Consider the following 24024-nt stretch of genomic DNA (forward strand, 5'->3'; position numbering starts at 1 on the left):
GGGGAGTTGGTGTAGTTGATTCTTAGGATTTTACATAATTTTTGTATAAAGGGTTTAAAAAATACAATTCAGCAAACGGAAAAATACTCACTAATAGCTAGGTTTGGAGAATTTCTTTAAATTAAAAGCAAAACTAAAATTGCAAAACAATTTTAGTTATAAAATATCATATTTTTTAAAATTAGGAATTTATTATCTTAAAATATAAGATAAAATATTTCCAACAAGCAAAAATTAAGAAATTAAATCTGATATAATTAAAATAGAGTTATTTACAATGATTGTATAATACATATGATGTAATTTCTTAATATCGTTTTAAATCAGAGAGGATGGGACATTGGGCTATTTATTACATTAGTCCCCAAAGTTTTATTTTGTCGAATTCCTCTTTGTTAGATTATTATTATTTTGGGGACATTTATTGAATTTTGATTGGTTGTTTTATTAAATAGAGTACTTAAACCTGGTTTTAAATAGTATATTTCGTTGTATTTGTTACAACACTTTGATAAGATGGCGGCAAATCATCAGCTGATGTTTGCCCTTGGTACAATGACGTCACTCCGTACTGCGTAGTTGTACAGGCTACCAAGATGTCGTCTTCGTGTATAGAATTAGTGTCTGTGATTACATATAACTCATATACTACTGAACAGCAGTAAAGCACTGAAAAAGATTTTAAAAAGTAAGGATAATAACATCCATATAAACCCATTAAACATTAAGACATTTGTCTATAATTATCAATTATTTTCTCTGTATTTGGCTACAAGTGCATTTTTTGAAATAGATCCCTAAGCAGTAAATTTGACCAATAAGAACACAGTAAAGGAATAAGCTGGCCATATCATAGTTTTTTTTTGGACGAATTATTGTGTCCAAAGCAGAAAGGGAATGGACATTGGACTGTTTATTACACTAGTCCTCAAAGTTCTATAATAACATTTTCCAATTTGTTGGCTTAAAAACTTTTTGGGAATTTGATTGGTTGATTTATTATAGAATAGAATAGAATTTATTAACTAATGCAATACATTTAAATTATTAAATATACATATAAAATCATATTTTAAAAATTGCATAGCAAGGAGTAATTAAGCCTTGGAGTAGGCCGTAAATTTACCCCTTTAATTGATTTCATTTATCATTTTATTTATAGCCAGAAATTACAAAAATTATTTATTATATAAAGATATTTACACGAATTTAATAGATCAATAATTAAGTGGGTTGACTAAATAACTATTTACAGTTACAGAAGTTGGTACAGATTTTATTTCTTACAGGAAAAGCATTTTCTTTTGTTGCAATGAAATGATTTATAATTTAAAAGATAATCTTTTTTAATCATGGACAATGATTTCTTTACAGAGTCTGAAAGCCTTATTTCATTTCTCAAGTTATTCCAAAGTTTTGGAAATGACACTGCTGGAAAATATTCAAGATGTTTTGTTTTAGGTATACTTATCAGTAACTTTTTTGATCTCTGAGAAGAAAGAACTTTAAACATGTTATCAAAGCTTTCTGGGAGTTTCTTATGAAAAAAATTACTTATAAAATTTAAAATGTTTAAATTTACCAAATCATCAAATTTTAAGATTTTAGATTGTCCAAAGTTCAGTTCAGTTCAGTTCAGTTCAGCATTCCATCGGTGATGGTCACACATATTTTAGTGTCCACGTAAATCTACTTTCTTCCCCATCACCCCCCCAATATAGCTGAACGTGAATCACCCCCTTTCTTAACTTACCGCAAACCGCACCTAATTGTACTCACCGTACATTTACCTAGCTTGCCTGCCAGCACCATACATCGCAGACCAATAGGATAACAGATATAACCACGTGATACATAGAGCTAGAAAACTATTGGCTATAGGTCCAGCCAACCATAGTGAACATTAAATCACGTGACAACTCCAACCCGGTGATTGGTCAATTAAACAATAAGAACGAAAAATTGTGAACACGTGCACCAAGTGAACACGTGCACCAAGTTAAAGTGCATTAGTTTAAATACTACCGATAAACACACAAGTGAATTTCACAAGCTACAGGCCAATTTTTTGTCTATTCTATTTTATAATTAAAGTGAAAATAAATTAAATTGACCCTTTTTACATAATCTCACTTATCTTTCAGAACCAATCACCGAAATGGCGGAATCGGAGTCAAGTGACAAAATTAAGGACATAGTTTTCCAATATGCCAACCGCTCCAATGGTAATATTGGAGCCACAGTGCTCGTCAACATCCTATCGAAGATTATGAAAGGTGAAAACAACTTTAACACCTCAGACCAGCTCGATAGAATCAAGAAGATTGAAGATGACCTGGAATTATTCAAGCAAGGAGGCGGAGACAACCAGGAGAAGATCCAAGCAATCCAGGACAGCATCGACAACCTGAAGAGCTCAATCCAAAAGTCCGATTTAGCACTGAAAACCAAGGTAGATGAAATGATTATCCACTACGACAATAGAGTGGAGAAATTAGAGCAACTCTCCACCCTACAGATCCTACAGATCAACGAACGCGAACGGAGGGACCGATCTTTTTCGATCAAGGTTCACAACTACGCAGACTATTCAACATCTGGCCAGCCGCTAGTGCAACATATTTTCGATAAACTGCTGAAACCTTGCCTTATGGATGCTAACAAGCACGGAGAACTAGATGAAGTCCCTGATTCCTGGATGCAATGCATAGAATACGGCCACCCATTAGGCAATAACAGGGACACAACAGCTCCACGCAATTTCATAATCCGGCTACGCTCAAGATACTACCTGGACGCAATCTTGAAGCACAAGAGAGCTCATGTGGACGGCCTTAACGAGCAGAACCTCTCCACCAGCAAATCATACGCAGAGTCAGTCCGGTCTGGGAAGCTCTATCCATGCAGGATAGGTATAGATACCACTGCCCTTGACAGAGATGTACTGTCCTGGCTCTGCCGTCACAATGAGGTACACCGAGCATACCTGAGAGGTCAACGCATCGTATTCAGCCTCAGAAACAAACAGCAGCAATTTTTCACCGTTCAGAACCCATACGGTCGCACACTTAAGGAGCTTATCTCCCCTGTGATCGATGAGAAGAAGTGGATAAGATCCAAGAACAAACAGAGCCCTTTTGCACAGCCTGCCTACATTAACGGTCGTTCTAATGAAAGGCACCTGCTTGATATGCTAAACCCAACGAAACAGAACCCCCTGCTAATGGATGAGGAAGACGACCTAACTGAGGAAGTCATCATAGATGGAGTGACAAACATCGAGGATACAGACAACAGCAGGAAAGCAACGGCGGTTAATAAGAAGAGGAAACATGCGTTCACACCGCTCAAACTGTTCGATGAAAACAACAGAAGCCCAGCCGTGAAGCAGCTGAAATTCAACACTCCCCTTCAGAACAGATTCGGAATACTACCCCCAGAAATTACGCTGGATGCAGAGGACTCAATTATACGTCAGCTACCACAGGGTGGACCACTGAAGCAAAGAATTAACGAGACGAAGGAGAGGATTAATGCGGACACGGCTAGCTTATCGGACAAGATGGTAGACAATGCTATGGTGAGTGAGATAGCTCTCACCCTCATCGAGAGTGAAATGTCCGACCTAAAGAAGAAAAAGGATTCGAGAGCTTCCTCTGCAGAGAATACTAGAAACACCTCCAGGAATGTATCCCCGTCCACTGATACAGCGATCAATGATACCTCGACAGAAGCCATCGAAGATGAGGAACCGAAGAAGCAGAGGAAGCCGCGAACATGCCGCAGCTCACAGCAGACCTCCGGTAACTGATTAACCACTCGCGGTTCACTAACAGTTGGAACTGCGACACATTACCTGATTAACCACCCGCGGTTTTACTAACAGGTCACTTACATACCTGACTAACCACCCGCGGTTTATTAACAGGTCACATACATACCTGACTAACCACCCGCGGTTTATTAACAGGTTACTACTCAACTGATTAACCACCCGCGGTTAAATAACAGCACCCGGCTATTTTATTATCATGCATTTGGTGCTAAGTTAAGTTAAATAAATGCGGGCAAATCTTCATAACATTAGGCCACCCGCGGCAAGTCATATCCACCCGCGGATTAGTAATGCGGGTATTATAAATTATAAATCACAAACTAAGGACCCCAGGCCACCCGCGGCAAGTTTTGATCATGGCAGCATTATGTCATATGAACACTAGGCCACCTGCGGCGAGTTAGGTCCACCTGCGGCCCATATAATCAAGCAGGTCCAATCGGCAAGTTTTTACTTAAATATAACATAGTTTCTTTAGTAATTATAGTATTTAATAATGTATATCATTTAAATGTAACACAGTAATATTTGTTCCATTTTCTTATTACCGGTCAACACAGTGAATATTAATTAATATCGCATACTTTGCAAAAGTCTAGCTAACAAAAATGAGCTCTTAAATTACATAAAGGGTGTTAATATTTACGTCTATAATATTTAGTTGCATTGGCACTTCTTTTGCCTCTAGCGAATTAAGAGCTAATGATTTACACTGTTTACATACACCTCAGCAAATAAATAATATTTTTTCACGCTTTTCTTTTCTTTTCTTTTTACAAATCGTACTAATTTTGTCCGACATAATCAATTTATTAAACTGTATTTTACTAAATCATATAGTTGATTTCTTATCTTTATACAATCGAATAGTTTTGGCTGACATAATTATTGTATTGATTTGCATTTTGTTATTTTGTTAAATCGTATAATGTCTAAGTTTTTAATTGATATAAAAATACTTACTCGAACATATTTTTTTTGCTTTTAATCACGTAGATTTTGGAACCCAGCAATAATCTAAATCTTTATAATCTAAACTGATAAACTCTTTTTTGCAATATTGTTATTTGATATGATTTAAATTGTCTATGTTTATTTCTCTTCTTCATATGATAATATTAATTATGACTGTATCCAATATATTAGGTACCTAAGCGGATAATTTAAAACTTTAAAAATCTTTGATTGAAAGAGGGGAACACACTCATTCAGCTTGGGGGGGGGGGGGAGGGTAGAGTCCGAGGAGACTGAGATGCAATTTGACCATTTTACCAGACCCAAAGTGGTTCCCTTGGGGGGGGGACCGGGGGCGGGTGGGAGGGGGAGGGGGTGGACCAACAGTGAAACATGCTTGGTCGGCCACGGTGTCAATAACATTAAGGTGTGTAGTAAATTCGATTTCGAAATAAGATTTAAGACATTACAATTTGATGGAGGATGAAATAGTAGCTAATAATAACAATAATGATGATGATATTAATGTATTGAGAGAAACGGTTCGTGCCGAGGTTAGGGCCATTAATGTCGACGATAATAACGTAGCAAATCTACATCAATTAATTGATAGGAGCATTCTTGAACTTAATGAAGACTTAAGATTAGATTTGAAATGTCAAGTTCTTTACGGCAACAATTACTTGGAATTTGTCGAGGATTTTAATTTACCTTCATGCGATTATTATAGTGAAGAATCTATTAAAGACTTTATGAATTCTACAAACACAAAATATTTGTCTACTTTTTCTATTAATATTCAGTCCATTTTGAGCAAGTATAACGACATTTCATTATTTATAGACAACTTAAACTCAGGGAAGTCTAAAGTAAATATCTTAGCAATGCAAGAAATATGGCACTCGGTAGACCTAACATTTAACGGATATCAATATTTTAAGAAAAATAGGACGTTAGGAAGTGGAGGAGGAGTAGGCTTTTTAATAAGTAAGGGCATAGCTGTTACAGTAATGAACGATGAAGAATTTTTTAGAGACCGAATATATGAATGCATAACCTTAAACATCACTATAAGTAATCAGAAATTTATATTACTCAATATTTACCGTCCCCCAAATGCACCAGGCATAACTAGGAATGCAGCCATTAACGATTTTCTGGAAATACTTGAAGCACATTTAGACTTTTTGAGTAATCATAATATACCAATAATTATATTTTCGGATTTTAATATAAACTTTTTTAAATTAAACCAACCTAATTCCGAAGCCAGTTCATTATTTAATAGCTTAATATCAAATGCATTTATCCCAACAATAAGTAAGGCCACTAGGGTAACAAATAATACCTTTTCATTAATTGATAATATAGCCTGCAAAGACATCATAGGAAAAGTAGATTTATGCGGAATAATACCAACCAATATTTCAGATCATTACATGTTAGTAAACCTAATCCAACTAAAAAACCCCCCAAAGAGTTCGCATAAATCTTCTTCTCACTCAAAAAGAACTTTCAATGCTGAAAATCTAGAAAAATTTAGGACAGAGCTAGCGATTACGGACTGGAGAGAAGTGATGAATGAAAAGACAGACGTAGACAGAGCATACACAATATTTATTGAAAAATTTTTGAGTATTATGAATAAAAACATTCCTTTAAAACCAGTTAACAACAGAGAGCGCAACACACCGATAAACCAACATATGGACAAAGAGCTAAGAAAATGTAGGTTGAAAAAAAGACAACTATTTTTAGCAAGTAAAAATTCATTAGAGGACGCAGAAAGATATAGAAGTTATAGGAACAATTTCAACAGGGCTAATAGGAAGGCAAAAAAGTTACACTATAGAGAAAGAATACTCAATGCGGGTGGAAATTCAAAAAAACTTTGGGACGTATTAAAGGATACAATGGGGACCAGTAAGAAGGATACACGGATAGAATACATTGAAACCGAGGGTACTAAAATTTATAAGGACATTGAAATAGCAAACAAGTTTAATGAATACCTAGCGAATATTGGTCGTAATCTCACTCCACTGCTACCCAACATTAATAGTAGCACTTTCCATAACTACCTACCTCCCCCGTCGGAAAATAGTTTTTTTATAAGACCAATAACCGAAAGGTTTTTATTAGAACTAATAGGAAACATGAAGCATAAAAAAAGCTCTGATGACAACGATGTCAGTATATACCTAGTCAACTTTGTAAGAATAACTATAATTAGACCGCTTTTGCATATAATAAACCTTAGCTTTGAAACAGGCAAGATGCCTGATAAGCAAAAGGTCACAAGGACTATATTAATCCATAAGAGCGGACCATTTTTCTTACTCGATAATTATCGAGGTGTCTCATTAATAAATAGTTTTTCAAAAATTCAAGAAAAATGTGTATATATACAATTAATGGACTTTCTACAACAACAAAGATTCTTTAATAAATTACAATATGGATTCCGACCAGGCAGGTCAACTTATCATGCCATTTTACATCTAGTCAACAAAATTACAACGTGTCTTGCATCTGGGAGAATCGCCATGGTGGTTCTCCTAGATGTAAGAAAATGTTTTGATATGTTAGATCGTAGTATTCTTTTAAAAAAACTTGAAAATCTGGGGGTTAGAGGACATGCACTAAAATGGTTCGAGAGCTACTTTAAGGACAGACGCCAAAAAGTTTTTTACAAAGGAATAAATTCAAATAACACTGTAACGATTGATTGGGGAGTTTTACAGGGGTCAATATTGGGCGTTTTGCTTTTCTTAATTTATATAAACGATATTAATGCATGCTCGGAAACATTATTAAGCTATTTATTTGCAGATGATAATTGTGCATTTTTAGAAAGCGCTAATTTAACGAATCTTATTAATTTAGCGAACACAGAATTACCTAAATTATTAGCTTGGTACAGTAATAATAAACTCCTCCTCCATCCGAAAAAAACTAAAATATTAATCTTTGGACTTCCCAGAAATGATCGTTTTTTAACTAATATAGACCTAGGTCTTTTAAATGAATTCCCGGTTTATTTTGATATGAATGATGAAGGGCAAAATTCCCCTGAGAAAATTACCAAATTAACGTTAACCCCGAATGAAAATGAAAAATTTTGTAGACACCTTGGAATTTTAATTGATAATAAGCTGACTTATAAATATCATCTCGACAACTTAAGGATTAGGATAAGTAAAATTATATTCTCAATGAAAATGATGAAAAATTTATTACACAAACGCCATTTAATTTTAATATATAACGCATACTTGAAATCTTTATTAGACTATTGTTCCCCATTATTTGTAGGAATTCCAGAAAGTTATATTAAACCTATTATGAATCTACAAAAAAAGGCAGTAAGAATAATATGCAGAAAAGAGAATAGGGCTCATACTAAGGACTTATTTATTGACTTGCAAATACTCCCCTTCAAGAAATTAATACTATATAACACTGCCAGATTCATGTACCTTTATAAAAACAAAAAGGTACCAGCAACTTTTGACAATACCTGGAAATTAAATAGAGACATCAGAAATAGAGAGTTAAGGAACGATAACGATTATCATGTTCAATTTACAAACCGTTCTTATTTGAAAGCATTACCGCTCTACCGATTTCCAGTAATCTGGAATAATTTACCAGCTGAAATCAAATCCGTAGAGAACAAGAACGAATTTAACAGAAAAGTGTTCTTGCATTTATTACTAAGATAGGAAAATGGCTGCGCAATTTTAGCATATATAATTCTTCATTTTAATTTTAGTTGTAAATTATAATTACAGGGTCTAGCAAAGCATTGTTACGGAAAATCAACTGACATCATATAGATATGTGTGTACTTTTTTCTTTTTCTTTTTTCTTTAATTTAAATTAAATTTACACAGTGAAAGTTGACGCAATAGCAATTACCTCATATATTACGCAGTTTATTTAAACTCTTAGGCTGCAGTCCATAAATTGCTAACGGCAGCGACACTTTTTACCAATTAAAACTTAAAAGTTGTTTACGCAAACACTTTATATTTTGTCGAATAGATTAAGTAATGCCAAAGTTCACTCAGCCGATTTAATACTTATTAACAGCAAACAAAATTTTCTCTTCCTTTTTCAAACGAACAAGTTTAATTATAGAGCAGCTTTGGATCTATCTATCTAACAAGTTAAGTTTATTTAAACTCTTAGGCTGCAGTTCATAAATTGCTAACGGCAGCGACACTTTTACCAATTAAAACTTAAAAGTTGTTTACGCAAACACTTTATATTTTGTCGAACAGATTAAGTAATGCCAAAGTTCACTCAGCCGATTTAAATACTTATTAACAGCAAACAAAATTTTCTCTTCTTTTTTCAAACGTACAAGTTTAATTATAGAGCAGCTTTGGATCTATCTATCCAACAAGTTAAGTTCAACAATTTCATTTAGTCGCAGACGTAAACAATCTATAATTTAATAATTATTAAATCGAATCTTCCATGGTGCTAAAACACTTAATAACAGTGGACTAAGTATAATTATAGAATAGCTTTGGATCTATCTAACCAAAAAAAGATAAATATTTTGGAATGACTAGTTTTTAGCCGAATGAGTCTTTATTAATATCATTGTTCGTTTTATTATTCATATAGGAGTATTCAAATTAGTTTAAGCATTCTTGTACATAATAGGATGGTGAATATATATATTTATTTGTTTTAAAATGTTAAATAAACTAATCCAGAATCTCGACGCTTGGCTCGCGTCGCTCCTCGTGTTCTGACTCGGAATCCTCTTCGAAGGTGGGGCCGTCGGAATTCTCGGATTCAGCACGGGAGGCGGCGTCGTCTCCAGCGGCATCGTCTCCAGCTTCGCCAACATCGGATCTAGCTCCGGCGGATCCAGCCTCTGACTCGGAATCCATGGACCAGTCATCATACTGGCCATCTAGGCCGGGCTCGCTGTCACTGATCTCAATGGTCGACTCGAGGTCCAGCACAATATCATACGCAGAGGTAGCCATTAAGACTGCCTCCTTGTAATCATTGCACTGAGCCTCGAGGACCGACAACTCATGTTGGTTGTCTTCACGCGAGCGGTCGACAGTAGGCATTGCATCGCCTAACAAGCGGTGCAGCCGAATGCCTTCGTCGACAAGTCTGAGCGACTCGCGGTTGGGAATCTCTTGCAGACCTGCGCGTGTATGTTTATGTGTATGTTTTTTATGTTTTTTGTGTTTGTGCGTAGACAATAGCCTCACTGGCCACCCAAAGCTCCTTAGCCTCCCCAATTTGCACGTTTCCTGCTCTACCCCAATACTAATATCAATATCATCATACTACCCAAAATATTCTAAATTCCTGGAAATTTTAAAGGTTAAATTGAAATTCAACGAATTTTTCTACACATATTTTCCAATTTTTAAATATGTTTTACAAAAATCTAGCCCAAGGTCAATTTTTTCTTCACTCTATGCTTTAGTCTCCACAAAAACTTCAATATTCTAATAATTTTAAATATGTCTTAACGATGCCTTGAATTCAGAGATCGAATCACCACTACACAATTTACAATTTACAATTTTAATTAATTTTAGTTGACACTGTGGGTCATGACTCGGTCACTTCTACATGACCGAGCCAAATATAACCAACGATTTCACTAGGAACCCCACCTCCAAACCCCCCCCCCCCCCGTCAACCCACCAATGGGAAACCAACGGTCATATGGTCACACCGTGTTCTTTGACGCTTGGATCTGGTGCACGTCGCCTTTTTCAGGATAAGGACAGCACGGTGTGTGGACTAACCAAATGGCATGTCGGTCCTATGGACCATAATCACAGCAGTGATTGGTGTGATATTGACATATTATCACAACCACGACATCCCCTATAGGCAACCAGTGGATGCATGATATATGGATGCAATTATACTTTAAATATAACTTATAAATTTAACTGTAAATTGTAATAGTACTTTTGTAAACGGATGGACTAACAACACGCACAGTGTTTTTACTCTATCCGTATAGCCACACGGCTATTTTCCATTGTAATCATTGTATTCTTCTGTTTTTCCGAAATAAATTATTATATATTATATATAAACAAAATTTCAGTGTGTGCATTATAATTAGCACCTACAATAATCCTTATTGCCCTTTTTTGGTGTTTTCTTATTTGATCAATATCTTTACTTTTAGAGAGACCCCATGTGATATTAGAATAATTTAAGTGAGGCAAAATCATTGAGGAATAAATTGTTTTCAAAGTTTTTGATGGGAGAACATTTTTTATTTGATTTAATGCATATAGAGAACTAGAAACTTTGTTTTTTACCATTTTTGTATGCTCATTCCAATTGAGAAATTCATCAAGATGTACCCCAACAAATTTAAAAGACTTTGTTTCATTTTCATTGCTGATTCTCTCAACTTCCTCCCCATTAATGAAGATTCTAAAGTTATTATTGACAGGTTGCATACTGCTAAGTCTGAAGATCATGTATTTTGTTTTAGATACATTTAAAGAAAGTTTATTTGCCCTAAACCATACTGATGCCTTATCTAATTCTTCATTTAATGATGTTTTTATGGTTTCTAAATTACTTGAGGTTTTACAAAATATTGTGTCATCTGCAAAAAGGCTACAAAATAAGGTTGTTGAATTTGGAAGGTCGTTTATATACAACAAGAACAAAATTGGTCCAATGACAGAGCCCTGTGGTACTCCATGGGTTAATACTTTTTCTTTGGACTTTACACCATTTATTTCAACATACTGTTTTCTATTAGTTAGATAATTTTCAAACCATTTTGCAGATACACCTTTAAAACCATAGTGTTTTAGTTTGGATAGTAAAATTGGTATATCACACGTGTCAAATGCCTTTTTAAGGTCAAGAAACACACAGGCACTGTATTCTGATTGGGGCTTATTCAGTCCGTCATAAACTTTGTTGATTAAATGTATCAGTGGTTGTTGTGTGTCTCTTGACCTTCTGAAGCCATATTGATGTTGATATAACATTTTGTTTCCCTCAAGATATCTAATCATTTGAAAAGCAACAATTTTCTCAAGTAATTTAGAGAGGGCTGGAAGTATGGAAATAGGACGATAATTGTCAAATCTATCTCTTTCACCAGCTTTGTAAATAGGTATAATTTTTGCACATTTATAGTTATCAGGAATGTAGCCAGTGTTTAAAGAGAGGTTAAACAGGTGAATGATAGGCTTTACAATTATTGGCATTATTTCTTTTAAAAGTTTCATAGAGATATTATCATTACCTACACTTGATTTTGATTTTAATTTGGACAAAGTTATATTGATAATAAAAGAGTTTACTTCCTGAAAGTTAAATTCTTCATCATATTGATCCCCCAAGAAATCCCTGAAAGATTTAGAAGATTGAGGTATTGATTCAGAAAGTCTTGGCCCAACATCAACAAAAAAGTCAGTAAAGCCATTGGCTATCTCAGAGAAAGTATTATAGGATTTTTGTGCATCTGTAAAAACACAAGGCACGTCATTTTTACACTTTTTTTTCTTGACTATTAAGTTAATTAGCGACCAAGTCTTTCTGATATCAGTAACACAATCTTCAAGTCTTTCATGGTAATATTTTTTCTTCTCTTTTCTAGCAAGTTTTTTGAATTTATTATTTAGGCATTTAAATTTATTTTCAGCAGATTCAGTCCTATGTTTAAGTTTGTTTTTAAAGGCCCTATTTTTGGCTTTTCTGATTTTTAATAACTCCTGTGACATCCACGGGTTAATAGGAACTTTTCCTTTGTTTACACATTTTTCTTTTAAAGGGAAACTCTCTTTAAAGTACTTTTCTAATATGTTACCAAAACTTTCAAAGGCAGTTTTCGGAATATTATCATTATTAACACCTTCCCAATTTTGTGAAGAGAGTTTCTCTTTAAAGTTTTCTATGTTATTTGGACTCATATCATAATAATATTGTTTTTGGTTTGAAGTATTTTTTTCACAAGTTACATTTAAGTAAAAAATTGGGAGATGATCAGAAATAGAAGATATAATTAGGCCGCTTTCATAAAATTCTTGCTTTTTATTGCTAAATATGTTATCAATGAGAGTTGCTGAATTTTGACAAATTCTAGTAGGTAGAGTAATCATTGGTAGAAAAGAAGTGGATATTAATAGGTTCAAAAGATCATTTGTTTGGTTGTGGGAATCAAAGTTTAGAAAATTTGCATTGAAATCACCCCCAAATATAATTTCATCAGATTTTTTTAAAACTGGGTCAGTTTTAAGAAATGTTAATTTTTCTCCAAACCATTCTATAAAGTTATTTAAGTTACCACCAGGAATTCTGTAAATATTGCCTATAATCTTAAATTTGTTCTTACCAAAAAATACTTTTATGAATTGAGTCTCAAATTCGCCCTCCAAAATATATGATAATTCATCAATAATTTCATAACTTAAGTTTTGCTTAAGATATATTCCTAAACCCCCACCCCTTTTTCCTTCCCTTGTTTGTAAGATAATATCTTGATAATTTTCTAATCTAGTGGTCTGTGCGTTATTTGCTGCCCAAATTTCTTGAAATAATAGAATACTAAAAGAAAATTTTTCAGTTTCTATCTCCGATAATAATTCTTGTATATCGTCGATTTTATTATTTATACTTCTAATATTCTGACTATAGACTGAAAACTTTTCCTCCCTCTTTCCAATGAAGTTTACAAATTCATGGTTTTCAAAGTAAGAACACGAATGATTTAAATTTGAATCTAATTGCAAAGAATTATGTCCAAGATTATTAACTAACTCATCATCCATTTTTAATTTGAATGCCTATATTATTTTTGTTTAAATGTACCAAAGAAAAAAAAGCATTAAACAACCCATTTTTAATGCTATGATAATTTACACAGAACATATACATAGTAAAATAAATATTAAGTGATAACAGATAGAGATTAGTTTTAAATTCGGGTTTTTCAAAAATAAAATATTCATCCCATTTTTACACCATTATATTCTAGTTTGATTCACTTTCGGATTGTTTATCATATTTTACAGGAGACAAGTTGGAGTAACTCACCCACATAGTAAGTTTTAGAGTTGTCATTTTTGTAATCCAAAGTAAGCCGTTTAGGAGCCGCTCCTTTGCTCAAAGTGACACTGATAACACCATTTTCATTAGAAGTAAAATGGTTTATCTTTCCATCCCTTTTAAGCTCCTTTAGTTTTCTGATTAAATCTGAACGCCTTTTTGTGAGTTGGAAAGTTAACCAAAAGTTAGGTCGTTTTACCTTTCTCACCTCCTCTTTCTGGGCTCCTTGCACTGATGCCTTCCCCTCCATCGCTCCTCCCTCCATCTCGTTCCCCTCCATCGCCCCAGGTTGACTTACAATCTCCTCCTCTTTCCTGGGCTGTGATGGCTTGGGCCCTTTCAAAATCGCCGAACATAGTTTAGCATATGCTGAGCCCATCCTTCGATTATTAAACCTTATAATACCACAACCTTTGGATGTAGGGTGGCATGCTTCAATATCCAGAGCTGGGTCAATATGAACACCATAATACTTCTCTATAGTGTCGCATATTTGCTGGGTGTATAGTTCTTCTCCAATTTCTTCTGGCTCTTTTAGAATAGACTTAAGGTTCTTGGCTGCATTTTCTGGTGAGGCAAATAATAAAGTACCTTTCATTGCTCTTTGTTGGTTCTGGTCAATGTGATCGCTGTTATATCTGACCTGTGCCTGTATGTTGGTGGGAACACCATTTCCTTTCCATCTGTTGTTATCTCCTCCCCCTCCTCTGGGCAAGTTTGTACCATTCTTCCCCTTTCCACCCTTTACTTCCCACTCTTCCTCGTCGCTTGAACTCTCACTTCCTGACTCTTTAAGCTGGGTAATTTCATTTTTAAGTTGACCGATAGTTTTAATTAGGGTGTTTAAAACACTTTTAACAGAATTTTCATTTAATGTCAATTTATTTACATCAACTTTTAACTCACTTAAAAATGCACTAGTGACTGGGTCCAATTTTACTTGAGTCACTTGAGGTGGTTTGTTAGGGATCTTTTTTGGTCCCATTATACAGCTATAACTTTAATTTGTTAGAGATTTATATATTTTTTTGAATCACCCTTGTCCAAATCTAATCACTTGAAAACATGTGAACAGGACAAGATACAAAACTAAACTTATGTTGAAAGTCCAAACGTTTTAACCACTTATAATAATACACAGAAGGGGTATTTTTGTGTATCATCATTGGGTTTGTACATCAATTTATTTGCCATTGTATTATCCCTTTAGATCACTGTTCCGACATCCTAATATAATGAATACATTGACTTCAAGTACGGTAATTTAAATGATATGATGTTTAAAGTAAATTCAAATATTACCAACAATGGCAGCAATGGCTTGATGAAGGAACAGATCTCCAGATGTCTTGAAATCGAGCATTATAAACCTAAGAATAGTTATTTATCGCATTGTATTATTAACAGCTTTTATAAGACTAAAACAAGTTTTGTTCGCCTGGAGGGACCAAATGTCATGGCTAACAAAACTGGTATTAAATTTATGATTTTTATTTTAATATTCGTGGAAAATTGTCTGTAACACGATGATGTAGATGATTGTTTAGTATGGCTAAGAACTGGATCTAATCCAGCGGATATCAATCCGTTTCGAAGCCATACGGTAAAATATTGTATTGTTATTCAGTAGCTAAGCTTCTGTTTATGTGTTAGTTTCACTAACTATAACACTATAGTCTTTTTTAAAGGTATGATTCATACTACACAATGCGTTTGAAGGTGCTTTGACTTTTGTGTCATAACCTAAATTGGGACATAGTGCATTTCAATACCCTAGGTTAGGTAACTTCATTTCACTTTTCAATAAAATCTAAAATGCAGCTGTTTTTGAGAAAATTAGATTTGAAAATTTCAAGTTCAATTTTCATCCACTAGGAGTTACCGCATAATCATGACAAGAAAAGCAAAGTTTATTTATTTAAAATTTTAAACAAGTTTGCTTTTATAAAGTTCATCATAAAACCACTTCTTAAGTGAGTTGATTCATGGCCATTTTTATCAGTTGCTTTGCTAAGGTCACGGAAATTCAGCCTTAAATAATCATATATAGAGACGTTTATGACAGACTTTATAAAAGCAAACTTGTTCAAAATTTTAAATAAATAATATTTGCTTTTCTTGTCATGATTATGCAATAACTCCTAGTGGATTAAAATTGAACTTGAAATTTTCAAATCTAATTTTCTCAAAAACGGCTGCATTTTAGATTTTGTTGAAAAGTGAAATGAAGTTACCTAACCTATGGTAATGAAATGCACTATGTCCCAATTTAGGTTCTGACACAAAAGTCAAAGCACATTCATACGCACTGTGACTAATTGCGTTCACTGTGTCGCAACTTTTATATTATTCTTATATAAAAGTAATAGGTTGTCTCTGTGTACCACTGAACCTTAGTTCCTTGGAAGGATAGGTCCTTGGAAGATTATATTTTTTTAGAAATGGCCCCTAGAAAAAAATGACATTCATAAAAAAATTTTACATCAAAAACTAAAATTGAAAATGGAGGAAAGCAGCGCTACTAATGAACGTAATTAATTTTGTTTTCTCGTATTCATTCGAATCCGGTGGATAGGAACCGGTTCTCATCCATACGAAAACACTATGTCTAGCATCGTATTATATCCAGCTTTCTACGAGTATAAAAATGTACAACCATAAGATTAAAACCAGTTTTTTAGCCGGCGCCTTCGGCACCTCGGGGCTAAAAATACTAGTTTTAATCTCATAATTGTACATTCTATATCCGCAGAAAGCCGTTTATAATACGATGCGAGAAATAGCTATTCTTTCCCTGCCATTCATTAAATCCTGTTTAGAAATTATCTTCTCTGTTGTTTTAATGAATGGTGTTGAAGGTTTTATAATGATGTTATTATCAATTAAAAAATGGAAGTTTAATCTCTATTTGTCAGAAACAATCTTCTTATCATTTCTACACAAATAATTTTAACTATAACTGAAATACAGGAATCAAAGGGGATAAGACAATGGCCAATAAATTTTCTTCTGTAGATTAAATTAAGGGTTGAACCGTTTGAACGCTCGACTTAATGAATCAACCAATCAAAATTTACGAAAGTCTTCAAAGTTGTTAAGCCAACGATTAAGAAAACGTTCTTATTAAACTTATGGGACTAGTGTAATAAACAGTCCGTAGTCTCTTCTCTCTCCGGTTGTAATAACCTAAAGGCTGAGGGTTAAAAGATAATTTATATAAACATGTAAGATTCATTTTCATTTTGGAAAATAGAAATAAGGGTGCTCACGGATAGACCCTCAGATGTAAAAACTTTATTTTAGTGTTTGGCCAAATTGACTTAGCAATTGTATCTGTAAGTACGTCTAATAACACCCTTTGCTATTTTTAAAATCCGAGAAAATTTTTTTGGCAAGAAAATTGCAAAAGTTTGCAGCCTTTTTCGCACCACTACTTAAATCGAGTTTTAAAACGTTTTATATAAAATCATTTTTACAAAAAATATCAATAAGTACTTAAAATTAAGCATGAAAGCAAAAAAAAATCTTATTACACGTGTTAATTTTCATGTTTTAGGTCTTTTTTTGAGGAAAGTATAACTTCTTCTTTTTTGACAATAATATATTTTTAAAACAATTCAAAGTAAAATATAATAAAACTTAAACGATTTTTTTTGAATTCTCAGTTGAAAATTTCATCAAACATGCAATTTAAGTGATGAAAATTTAATAAAATCATTTTTTGAATGTTTAGAATTACCAATTTTCTACATTTAAAACAAAATGTTAACAAAATTTAAAAACATTCTAATATATAACTTTAAAAATCAATAACATTTTACAAAATAATGTTTTAAAAAAAAAATCATTAAAAGGTATTAAAATGCATTTGAAATTACTTAAAATTAAAACGAGAACATCTTTTTACACTGTATTCTGTATAATAGAGTTTAACTGACATGATCAGTAAATGAAAAATTTCCTAAACTGATTAAGCCTTTTTGTGACTATATTAAAAATAATTTATTTTCTTTTATATTGCTTTTTTATTCAAATATTTGACAAAATTTTCCCTACGTCAATAAAATTAAGTCAATTTTTTACTGTTTCCAGGTTTTTCTTTATAGTTTTAACAATTAAATATAATATAAATCTTCATTATCTTTTATTTGAATTATCATACACATTAAAATGTACAGTATAAGCTAGAATAGCACTTTTTTCAACGAATATTTTAATGACATTATATCAAAATAATTCCTCTTTAATATCACACAACATATGATTGGGAGTTATAGCCATTTCTTGGAGGTATAATATTTATAAAAATACCATTAATTCTGTTTTTATCAGAAGTTAAAAAATTGAACAATTCTAAAATAATGGTTGGCTGTCTAGATATTGAGTACACTAAGACTACGGCTCTGTTATATTGAAATAATGTTGCAAAAAGAGGAGTTCTGAAAGTAATCTACCTCATTTTTTTTAAAGAACCAACAAGTACTGTCAGTATCTATTTTCTTGACATCTAGCAGACGATCAAATCATAACACAATTTTCATGATAAAATATTAAGGTTTCTACTTCACATTTTAAAAAATATACTGATCAATAAAATGTTCAAAACTTTACTTTGTACTAATTAAAAAAATATGTTGTAATTCTTATTTTAAAGTTAGATTTTTATCCCTGACAAAATCATAGACGACTTTTAAAGGCATCTTATCTAATTTTTTTAAAGAAAAGCTTAAAAACGTTAATTAGGTATGAAAACTATTTTCTTCGATTTTTTTGAAGTTATTATCGCATTCTATGGGTTTTTTATTATTATTTACTTATATCGAAAGTGCCAAACATTGTACCCCAACTTATTCATTTAATAAAAAACCAAGCGTGTGCTATAAAATGACATTTGAATTGCGCTTCTACGCCCAAAGAGGCCTCTGCGAGCAAGTGAGGTGGGTCAGTTTCTCCCATTTTTGAATTTTAGTTTTAAAAATAAAAAGAAATTTTTTATGGTAAGGTGTAGTTAAAAACCTTCCTATGACCTATGGGAAGCAACATTGCAATGGACTCATGGAGAACCATATCGCTTCAGTGGTTAGTGAGATCCTTCGGTGCATAAAGACATCCTGTTGCTTTTATATATTATAGATTAATTTACCTAGACAGGAGATTAAGAAAGAACATAGTAGGAAATATCATAGATAAACAAAGCCATGGAACCAAAAGACTTGGAACTCCAGATCTAAATATGTATGATTCAATGTATAGGTTTCGTGATTTTTCAACCCTTACACAATATCTATTAAGTATACATTATGCTGTTATTGATAAAAGCTACAACAACATAGTCTTGCTGTTGAAGAGAGGCGGAACGCGTCACACCAAAAACGTAAAATATGGAATCTATTACTCTTATGTCCAACGCATGACAGTAGGAGTAAGGAAAATGCTTTGACCCTACCAGACAAGTTCGTGCAATTAAATGATAGGTTTTCTGTTTGCTATTACTTAATATAGAAAAGAGCAACTTGTTCAGTTAAAAATGGACTATCATTTGAAGTCGAAAGACGACCTTGCCCCACCCAAAAAAAAAAAAATATATATAATAATAAATTTACCCGACAGCGACCAGTAGGACCAATGAGGTCAACGCCAGTGCACAGTGGAAACCAAAATCAAAATAGAAACCAAAAGTTTTATCATCAAGTCCCTGGAAGACGGCCATAGTCACTATCATTGACTCGTATACCAGCTAAATATAAAAACTTTTTAAACAAAAACTAGATAAACACAGAGAGGTTTGTCATGATAACGTTTTCTTATTCGTTGGTTTAACAATTTTGGGAATGAAGTAAAATTTTTAATCTACAGAAGAGGTTATTTTATGGATCTTTGGTGATGTAATTGTACAATGTACATCAATTTATTGGCCATTGTCTTATCCCTTTAGATCCCTAAGATAAATCTGAATCAAGCCAAATGATAGTGACTATCATTAATACAAGCTAAGAAATATTTGGGAAAAAAACAACAAAAAAACGGTTAAAAAGATACATCAAGAGTTTTCTTACTGGCAATTATTTAGCCTATATACCACCTAATTCTAGATTTAATTTTTTCTCTTTTATAAGCTCGCATATTTTTTAAAGACCAATAATTTATTTGCATCTGGAAGCGAATTTCGTGTTGGACACAAAAATTGTAATGGCTTTATCGTCCTAAGCGCTTTTTGTGCTATTTGATCTAATGTTATATAGTAGCTTCGTTTCTGACATCTAAATGAGACTAAGTAATGAAATTTCTTATTATTATAACCAAATTTTTCCTTTGGTAGATTAAAATTATTGGTGGAAAAGTTTGGCCACTGCTAGATTTAAATAATCAAAATTTGAGTTACCAAAGGTCCTGAGCCAGCAAATGAGATTTTATAAAACTTTGAGTACTAGTGTAATTTATGCTTCAATGCCTTCTATTTCCCTGGTTTCTGAACATAGTTAGTTAGGCAACAAACTTTATTAAAAGTTTTATTTCATTCCAGGTAATGTGTGCCAACTTCCCCGCAAAATTTTAATACATTATCAAATTATTATTACAGCACAAAAGTACTTTGATATATTTGCTACTAGCGGCAACGCCCTTAGAGGGCTCTAGGGGCACGTAAAATGGTTTCTTTTCAATCAGCTGATTACCAAAAAAATATTTCTATGGCCCTTAGATATTGTTAGTTATATTATTTGCGATTTCTTGGGAGTAGTACCTTCTTCCAAAATAGTTATAAACCTTCCTAGGACCCATGAGAAGCTACCCTGTATAGGAGAACCATATCTGATCAGTGGTTAACGAGATCCTTCGTTACACACAGACAGAGATCCTTTTACTTTATTAAGGATTGTTTCTTATTAACAGTAACAAGCCCTTTTCACTCCACAGGGGGGAGCATAGGCCGCTGACAATTCGTCAGTGTTTCTGTAACAATGTGGCTTATGGATATGGGATAGGGATGTCAGCCCTAAGCCCTATGATTGCGGTGTAAAGCGTCCATTTGCCATCAGACAACCAACCCTTTGATTGCACGACCTTTGTCTGAGAAGTCCTAACTGTGCATGGTAGTGAGTTGCGCCTGTTTTGGGCCAAGGCATTCCCCCTACTCTAACTATTTATGTCGCGCACCTGACATAGCAGCAGTAGGAACCATTTTTAACGTCTTTAGTTATGACGCGGTGTCGGACCGAGATTCGAACCTATCACCTTCCCGACGACGAGCGGATGCGCTACGTGTTGAGCCACGGTCGCGGGGTTTCTTATTAAGGATTAATAATATTTAACAGACAATACCAGGGACAAGGGATGATTCATCTGAAAGAAAAAAAAATCTAGTAATTATGACAACAATAATTGTTTGTCATCATAAAATCGTGCAATGGTGTGTTCTATCTATTTTCCAATTAAGAAACTATCATAATTTCCTTCAGATTATTCATACCTTTCCCCTGGAAACATACAGATGTTAGTATATTCTATTATCATGTAGGGTATATATTTCTTGGACAAGTGTACAAACTAATGACACTATTTCCCTTGATACAGTTTTACATCTTTATGATGACACAGTCGATATAAACCATAGATATATTGTGTATGCTAATAAATGTATAAGTAAAGATGTATGATCAAGACAAACACCTGCCCCAATTTGTTAAGACCCTTTTCGTCTGCAAGCAAATTACTTTTTGTTCTTTTGTAGAGACTATTAGTTGATTGCATAGACCCAATACAAAAAGGACAGGGTTCCTAATCTGTGGGCAGAGTTACATTTTGATAATGTCCCCTCTATTCTTTTACTTTAATAGTATGGTAATAGCAAGTCTAGAAAATTTTGAAAACAAACATTTCTAAACAAAAAAATCTAATATATGAATATCTTACATTTCTTATTAATTAATAAATCTTTTTTAAAAATTCAAAGGGATCTAAAGGGTTACAATAACCCCCTAAGTAGATTTTACTTAGTGATTGAAACGTTTCGACACTCAACTCAATGAACCAATCAATCAAAATTCGATAGAAATTCCTAAGGTTGTTATAACAACGAATAAGAAAACGTTATCATAAAACTTTGGGGACTAGTGTAATAGACTGCCCATTGTCCCCTCCCTCCCTAAGTGATTCATGCATAATTAATGCTTACTTAAATTAAAATGTAGAATATCAGCAGAAAAAAAAACTTTTTGTCCATATATGTTTTGTCTAATACACATATACAAGACTTGAAAAGTCGTGAAAGTTTTCGTCTAGATGGGAAAAAAATATTATTTACACATAATGTTGTTATTATACTAAAGAGCTCTTCTAAAGCAACTAAATTCTGTAAAAGATAAAAAGAGAATGTAATACAACCCCCAAATTATTTATACTTGTTCTGCCATATGTTGACCTTATTTGATTTGAAGTTGATAAATTATTGAGTTGTACAAACGACAGAGTTCAAACTTTCCAATCAATACTTCTAAATAAGGGATAATTTGTTACTTTAAGAATAGAGCGTAACATCAACTTATTATGCATTCTTAATATCAGCTCCGAAAAATTAACTAACCAAAAAATTATTAGTTTCGAGTTTTCCTTTGATTCTTATAAAATAGGGAAATGGTATGGTTAAAAAGATAATTCTCCCATATGTAATTCCACTTTTGAACAGGAAATCACAATATTGAAAAATAATACTTTGAATGTTGTCATTATTGTTTCTCTGGAAGCCATGATAGAATGCACTCTGTCTGTTTACTCTTCCCTCTCTATGACTTTTACACACACATTAGTATATATATACAGGGATTGGTAAAGACGAGATAAATTTACATAAATGCAGTTTTTAGAGTAAAAATAGGTGCTTTTAAACAAAGTGCACTGATTAGAGTAAAACACTAGAGGGAGAAAGGGTTAAATAACTGTATCTCTCCATCGCAACAACCTTGTGCAACCCTTTATTGGGTCATTGAAAATTAACCAATGGTGTCGCTTATATTAACACAGCCAAGTAGCAGACAATAATTTAGAAGCAAACTAAAGAGGTCTTTAAAAAAGAAAGGGAGGTAGTTGTCTGTATATACAATTATGCTATAGATCTGTTGCACTTTTTAATAAAATCTTTAAAACAATAGTAAGTATTTTTTACCTGCAATGGGCCCAAACCCTTCGAGGCTACCCAGCAACTAAAATAATAAAACCCAACCTGACCTAAAGCAAATTTAAGCAAAAGGTCTTTTTCCATGATTCATATTCCTAACTCTGACCCATAGGAAGCTTACCTGTAGCAGACCAATCATAAACACCCCAGGTCTGATGGGGATAAATCCAAGACAAGTCGAATCCCTCATTTTTAATTCATTCACAGTTCTTATTTGATATAAAAATATTTTCTAAAATTGAATAAATATTTTTTTAGATTTTAATACAATAATGTTAAAAGTATATAAAAGTAATATAATGTCTTCTGTGTGTTAGTGTGTCTGAATGAAACACACTTAATTTTATTATATTGCTAACTACTGAACCGATCTCGTTCTCCTTTACAGTCTAACGTCTTATCGGTCCAGCTAAGGTTAACAACTTTTTAACAGACCACACAATGAAAATTGTCCCTAGAAAAAAAACAATAATCTTTTTTTACATTTTGACTCTAAAACCAAAATTCAAAGTAGATGGCTGACTCTTTTCCCCATCCCTCCCTTTAACTCTAGTGACCCTAGAGGCATATAGGGGCTAGTATAAAATAACTGAGCAGATAAATAATAGAAGAAATACAACAGATTTAATGTTTGATAACTATAGATAAAATCACCATTATAACATTAGCATAACACATAACACGTTAACTATTGAAATTAAATGACACTGTTTAAACAATAACATGAACTGGAAATTACTACTTGAATATTTAATCATTTAGATTCCCTATTTCATATTTCATCAATTGCCTAATCTTTTATAAGAAGTTGTACATTAAAAGTTGCGCGATTTGTAAACTGTACTTTTTATAAAATGGAAACAAATTAAAAAACACACAAAAAGGATATAGAAGAAAACCTCATACAGGCGAGGCTGCTTTCCAAACCACTGTGTACTTTTCTGTACTAGTAATAAGATTAAATCCAACCCCTTGATTGCATGAC

General features: G+C 33.1%; 1 protein-coding gene across 1 annotated transcript; it reads right to left on the minus strand.

Moving 5' to 3' along the window:
• Window positions 1-38: 38 nt before the first annotated feature.
• LOC145313935 (uncharacterized) lies at window positions 39-23282 on the minus strand. The gene is made up of 5 exons (XM_080153596.1): window positions 23161-23282; window positions 19471-19604; window positions 19011-19094; window positions 15170-15237; window positions 39-669 (listed from the first exon to the last, which is right to left on the minus strand). Exons 1-5 carry the CDS (start codon window positions 23227-23229, stop codon window positions 473-475), a joined length of 552 nt encoding a protein of 183 aa, XP_080009722.1. The 5' UTR covers window positions 23230-23282; the 3' UTR covers window positions 39-472.
• Window positions 23283-24024: the final 742 nt, after the last annotated feature.

Source organism: Acartia tonsa, chromosome 3 (genome assembly GCF_053477335.1).
Source record: "Acartia tonsa isolate MP-2025a chromosome 3, ASM5347733v1, whole genome shotgun sequence".
Lineage (NCBI taxonomy): Eukaryota > Metazoa > Arthropoda > Copepoda > Calanoida > Acartiidae > Acartia > Acartia tonsa.

Coding starts and splice junctions, on each gene's coding strand:
- LOC145313935 (XM_080153596.1), bottom strand. CDS start 23,229: ATGAGGGATTCGACTTGTCTTGGATTTATCCCCATCAGACCTGGGGTG. Junction 19,095..19,470: donor GTCCTACTGGTCGCTGTCGG/GTAAATTTATTA, acceptor ATACATATTTAG/ATCTGGAGTTCCAAGTCTTT. Junction 15,238..19,010: donor TTTCTTAATCTCCTGTCTAG/GTAAATTAATCT, acceptor AACTATTCTTAG/GTTTATAATGCTCGATTTCA.